This window comes from Raphanus sativus, chromosome 9 (assembly GCF_000801105.2).
Source record: "Raphanus sativus cultivar WK10039 chromosome 9, ASM80110v3, whole genome shotgun sequence".
Classification (NCBI taxonomy): Eukaryota; Viridiplantae; Streptophyta; class Magnoliopsida; order Brassicales; family Brassicaceae; genus Raphanus; species Raphanus sativus.
In genome coordinates this window covers 18,252,771-18,258,770 of record NC_079519.1, presented here as the reverse complement: position 1 = coordinate 18,258,770, position 6,000 = coordinate 18,252,771, and the positions used below count along the sequence as shown (strand labels likewise).

At 37.9% G+C, this 6,000-nt stretch overlaps 1 protein-coding gene across 1 annotated transcript; it reads left to right on the top strand.

The window, feature by feature from the left end:
• Window positions 1–1,618: 1,618 nt before the first annotated feature.
• Window positions 1,619–2,580, top strand: LOC108832619 (probable desiccation-related protein LEA14). The gene is made up of 2 exons (XM_018606087.2): window positions 1,619–1,945; window positions 2,366–2,580. The coding sequence occupies exons 1-2, from the start codon at window positions 1,740–1,742 to the stop codon at window positions 2,442–2,444; spliced, it is 285 nt and encodes a 94-aa protein (XP_018461589.1). The 5' UTR covers window positions 1,619–1,739; the 3' UTR covers window positions 2,445–2,580.
• The last annotated feature ends 3,420 nt before the right edge of the window (window positions 2,581–6,000 follow it).

Genomic DNA, 6,000 nt, shown 5'->3' with positions numbered 1-6,000 from the left:
CTCTCTCTCTCTCTCTCTCTCTCTCCCCCTCATCGTAAACCTTTTTTTGTGGAAAATATAAAAATGAAACATTTTATTTAATTCAATCGATATTCTTTTTCACTACCACAATTTTGATTTATATGGGAATGTTTCCAAGTTTAATATTTTTATCATGAATTTTTCTTGAGTGAATTACCAATTAATCATAGTTTGCCAACTAATGTACAGTTTTTCTAAAGATAATAAATAAAATAATAATAATTTTTTGTTAAGTTTTTAAAATAAATGAAAATATTAGTAGCTGACAAAAGATGATTTTTTTTTAAAAAAAAAACCATCACATCGAGTAAATCAAAACACTAACACGACCCTAAACCCTTGGACAAAGCTTAAACCCTTGGTAAAAATCTAAACAATAAACCCTAAATTCTTGGATATACCCTAAACCCTTGGGTAATTCTAAACACTAAACTGTAAACCATTGGGTATACCCTAAACACTAAGTGGAGGTTATTGGGACAAGAATTTGTGTGGAATCTGAGAATTTTTAAAGTTTAATAGATTTTGAAAGTTGAATAGATTTTGTATGAATTATACAAATTTGCATACATATTTTTCTCAAAATCAATTTCCTTTTAAGAAAATATATACAAGTCTTTTTAGGAAACTACCAACTTTTTGTCAATCAAACACACATATATATATATAATGTTTTCCTTCGTGAGCTACATAGAGATAATCTCTTCCACTTCACCATTATCATATAATGTCTTGCTTCTTTGATGGAAAGATTAGAATGAGCTAGTTTTGTAGTTTTTTGTGAATGACAAATCAAGAAATAAGACAAAGAGAAAAAGAAGAATGGTCGTTATTTTTCCATGGATTGATTCTTGGGTCAATCATCGTCTTCTTCACCACCTGTCTTCTTTTAGGATTTGGTTCATACTCCAAAATCGGTTTCATATGGTGCCACGTCCTTCTTGTCACAAAATTAAAATGGGCAAATGTCGAATTTATCACTTTTTGTGTAATATTAATAAAGAACCGAATTGTGTGTTGTTATCATACAGATTTTACAAATCTTATGAATAAACACAATATTTTCAAAGTTAAGTATCATGAGTAAAAACATAAACAGTAGAGTTTGATAGAATTACAAAAACAATGAAAACCAAACTTTTCGAATAACCAAAGATTTTAAATGGATTTAAAAAATTCTTAAACCAATAACAAGAGATTTTACTAAAACTTTACAAATCCATAAACCAATAATAATAGAATCTTAAAATTTCAGAATTCTTCTAGAATCCTTGTACCAATAACCCCCTTAAATCTCTCTCTCTCCATCTATCTCTAAACATTTAGTTTCTCTCTATTTCACTTGTTCCATCTATTTTATATCTCTTTGGATCTCTCTCAGCCTCCCTCTGTCTCTCTCTATCATAATCTTTAATTTCTCTCTATTTCACCTATATATATATATATATATCTCAGTCTCTCTTCCAGTCTCAGTCTCTATCTCTAAGGTTTAGAATGGTAACATGTGGAACAACTACGGGACGAATACGGTGAAGTTGTAATAGTAACAAAAACATAAAAATATATAAGTATATCTAGAGATTTTTGTTACTATTCACAGCGGTGGAAAACGGTTCGTCACCATTTGAAGCCTCAATACCTCTTTCTCTCCTTATCTATCTCTTTCTCTCTTTCCCTTAAAATATAACAAAAAATAATCGGAACATAAAAGAATCGACATGGCGAGTTTATTAGATAAAGCAAAAGATTTCGTGGCTGATAAACTCGCCGGGGTTCCTAAACCGGAGGGTTCGGTTACGGACGTCGACCTTAAAGACGTGAACCGTGACTCCGTCGAGTACTTAGCCAAAGTTTCAGTCACCAATCCTTACAGTCACGCGATTCCGATCTGCGAGATCAATTTTACTATCCACAGCGCTGGCCGGTGAAACCCTTTTTCCTCGTTTGATCTCAATTTTTTTTTGTTTCAATTTAGATGTTTTGATTTTCAGTTTGTTATTATAGGTTCTTTATAATTCCTGGACGAGTCAAAACCAATATCTTTTTTTTTCTTTTCTTTTCAATAGTTTGGTTTAGGGTCGATATTTTGTTATATGAAACACATAAACTAATTAAATTATATGGCTGGTTAAAATACTCAGTTCGGTTAACATGTCCAGCCATACTCAGTTCGGTTAACATGTCCAGCCATATGATTAAGTTTTCTAACAGCATATCGGGTTTGTGATTCAATTTGTATTTCGTTTACATTTGATATATATTTGTTCAAATTAACTTACCATACTAATCCGTTCATTTGTTTTGTTAATTGACGTTTTGTAATAAGGTTTTCTTGTATATATAGGTTCAAGAGAGTGCTGTCATTGAGAAAAGGAGGAGGATTAGAATTAGAGTTAAGATCCGGAGACTTAGGGGATTCATGAGGAAGAAAGCGAGTAAGGTTAAAATTGGAGTTTTAAAGATATTGAAGAGGTTGAAGGAGAGTCAATCACACTTTGGTGATCTATTTGCTGGTAATTACCTTTTCATGCAAGTTAATCCTTCTTCTCTTAACACTAAGTACGTCTTCGACAGATATTTTCAAGTTCAAAATGGTAACTTAAACTCTAAAGTATCTCTTCCTAGAGTTCTAATGTAAAGAAGACGTATGAAAGAAAAAAACATCAATTATATATACCCATTTCGAGTTTAAGAGACTATGGTTATGAGTTATGATTCTCTATTTTTCTAATTACATTTGGCTATGTGTCTTGTTTGTAACTATTTCAATGAGAGTAAAACAAAAAAAAAACTTATATCTAATGGAAAGCAGTTGAAATCCACACACGTTTTATTTTTATTTTATTGTATTTAATTCTTTATACAAAAGATCAATTGTTTTTTTTTTGTCATCTAAAAATTCATTCCAAACTTACAAGGTTTCTTACAAGCTAGTTTCGATAGCTAGCCTTAGTGGATCTTTAACCTCAAAAGAACTAAAGGACTGCACTCGTGATCGGGCGTTTTTAACAAGACCATCCGCACGGACATTTGCAGATCGAGAGATAAACTTAAGAGAAAACATGTTAAAAGAAGATATCAGAACTTGTATGTCGTCCAACTCTGGGTCTAAAGCAGGCCATTCTTTCTTCTGTTGAATAATGAGTACTAGCTGTTGGCAATCGGATTCAAAAATTACTCGAGACAGGCCGCGGTTTCTAATCTCCTTTATTGCCCAGCATAATGTTTCAGCTTCTGCGTGTAGAGGTGATTCAGTTTGTGGTCCTTTACGCTGGCCTAACAGCACTTCCTTTTCCTGATCAAATAAAACAAAGCCCATCCCAATACCATCACTTGTCTCCAGCCATGAAGCATCGACTTTGCATCTCCATTGGCACTCCATGTCTGGTACCTCGCGCGCAACTATGGGTTGATTGATTTCTTCAGCAGTAAATGTCGATTCCACCATCTGTGCCGTTCTCCAAGCATCCACCTCCTGACATGCCAGTTGCAGAGTTTCCATAGGGGTCGTGTCTTCATTACTGAAGCATTTGTTGTTTCGTGCCTTCCACAGATACCACATGATCCATGGGAACACCAACGACCGAGCTCCGACTTGATTTTGCTCTTTAGAGTAGTGTATCAGTGTTGCGATATTGGCAAAGAGGGAGGAACACGGGAAAAGTCCCGGAGATGAAGGGATATCAGATAGAGCCCAACATTGGAGTGCTGGTGGGCATTCGAACAGGAGATGGTTTATTGTTTCCTGATCGACTCCGCATCTTTGGCATGAGCTATCCTGACCGCAATGACGTTCTTTTAGCTTACTCGCTGAGGCCACAAAACCTGAGATAGCTTGCCATATGAAGTGCTTTATTTTCCGAGGCGCTTTGAGTTTCCAGACTTCTTTCTTTAAGCCATTTGTACTTGGTTCCGTTACTACACTGAGTTGAGAGCTGCGTCTTTGTTCCACCGCCACCTTATATCATGTTCTTACCGTATAGTTACCCGACTTGGAATATTTCCAGACATAACTATCTCTACGATTCGTGCGGCTGATTCTCATTGCCAGAATACGGGGAATATCTTCATCTGCTATAAGATCGTGTACAAGCTCCACGTTCCACTCCTTTAGGTCAAAATCGATTAGGTGGTGAACCTTCAAATAAGGGTCGATAAGAGCGTTTCGCGGCTTCGCTGGTCTCGCTGGTTCTGCTGGTTCCGTTTGAATCCAAATATCCTCCCAAACCTTTGTGTTTGATCCATTGCCGATAGTTCTTTTAAGTGCCTTATCCAGGAGATGTCTTGACGACATTAAACTACTCCATCCATAGGATGGGTTGTTTGCTTTACCTGTGATTAGCGGGTTTGAGTGACGATAATACCTTCCTTTTAATACTCGGCTCAGGAAAGAGTCCGGATAAATGAGTAAACGCCATACTTGCTTTGCTAGAAGTGCTAAATTGAAATCATTGAAATCTCGAAAGCCCAGACCTCCCTCCTCCAAAGGAACACAAATCTTATCCCATGCCACCCAGTGTAGTCCTCTGTTATTGTTGCCCGTGCTCCACCAAAAACGCGCCACTGCGGCGGAAAGTTTTTTACAAGTATCTTGTGGCAAACGATAACACGACATGACATAGGTCGGAACAGCTTGTGCAACAGATTTAATCTGGACTTCCTTCCCTCCCTTTGATAGTAGCTTTGCGGACCACGAATTTATTCGGCTGTTCAATCTTTCTTGCACAAAGGAGAAAACTTGTTTCTTCGAACCGCAGATCTTTTCGGGCATACCCAAGTACATTCCCATTCCACCTTCTTTCGCGATACCAAGTGATCTTTTCAAATCATTTTTTGTGGACGCTATGACCTTAGAACCGAACAGAACTGAAGACTTTAATTTATTCAGTTGTTGTCCTGAGGCGTTTCCATAGACGTCAATGATTCAAACCAGTTCTTCGCATTGAGATTGCTCTGCTCTGCAAAAGAAAAGGCTGTCATCGGCGAAAAGAAGGTGTGAGATTGGTGGGCATGCCTTGGCGATCTTGATTCCTGAGATGGCTTTGTACCCAACATTGCAAAGACTGATTGGGCGAAACTCCGACATAGTTACCGGTCTGTCGGTCTTCGGTATCAAACAAATGTTCGTCTGGTTAAGTCTGCTATCAAACTCGCCAGTCTCAAAGAAGGCTCTCACCATAGCGCACACGTCTCCTCCTATGTTTGTCCAGAACCGTTGGTAGAAGAGGCTGGTCATACCATCAGGTCCTAGGGCTTTTTCCGGATTAATGGCGAAAGCAGCTTCTCTGATCTCCTCATCGAGAGGGATTTTTAATAAACTTTGGTTCATATCTCCATTTACTGACTCGGTAATATACCGGATTGTTTCCTCGATCGTGTCTGGGTTTGAAGATGTGAACAACTCCTGGAAGTAGCCAGTCGCCACTGCCTCAATGTCTTCCTCGGTATGAACCCAAACACCCACAGAATTTTTGAGCCTCGTGATCCTATTTCGCGCTCTACGCTATTTCGTTTTAGCGTGAAAATATCTCGTATTGCGGTCCCCTCCTCGGAGCCATAGAATCCGACTCTTTTGCTTCCAATATAGCTCCTCTTCTCTATATGCAGCACATAACTTAAATTTGATCTCGAGCTCATCTTCGCTGGTAAGGAGATCATCATTTTGTGCACTATCCAGCTGCTTTTTTTAACTTCTCAATGATCACTGCATTATTGGTGGGATTTCGTCTTTTCCATTTGGATATCGTCTGCCGCGTCTTACTGATCTTGTCAAATAACTCCATCGTTGGATCAGTACGAAGGTTCTCCAACTGCTCCCTTACGGTATCAGCAAACCCATCCTTGCTCAGCCAGTTTCTGTTGAATTTGAAGTTTCCCTTCCTCTGACGTTCCTGGCCTTGAAATCTTGCCAAAATCGGTCTATGATCAGATCCCCACCGCAGTAAATACTCCACATAAGTGTGGGAAAATATATGATGC

Coding starts and splice junctions, on each gene's coding strand:
- LOC108832619 (XM_018606087.2), top strand. CDS start 1,740: ATGGCGAGTTTATTAGATAAAGCAAAAGATTTCGTGGCTGATAAACTC. Junction 1,946..2,365: donor ACTATCCACAGCGCTGGCCG/GTGAAACCCTTT, acceptor TTGTATATATAG/GTTCAAGAGAGTGCTGTCAT.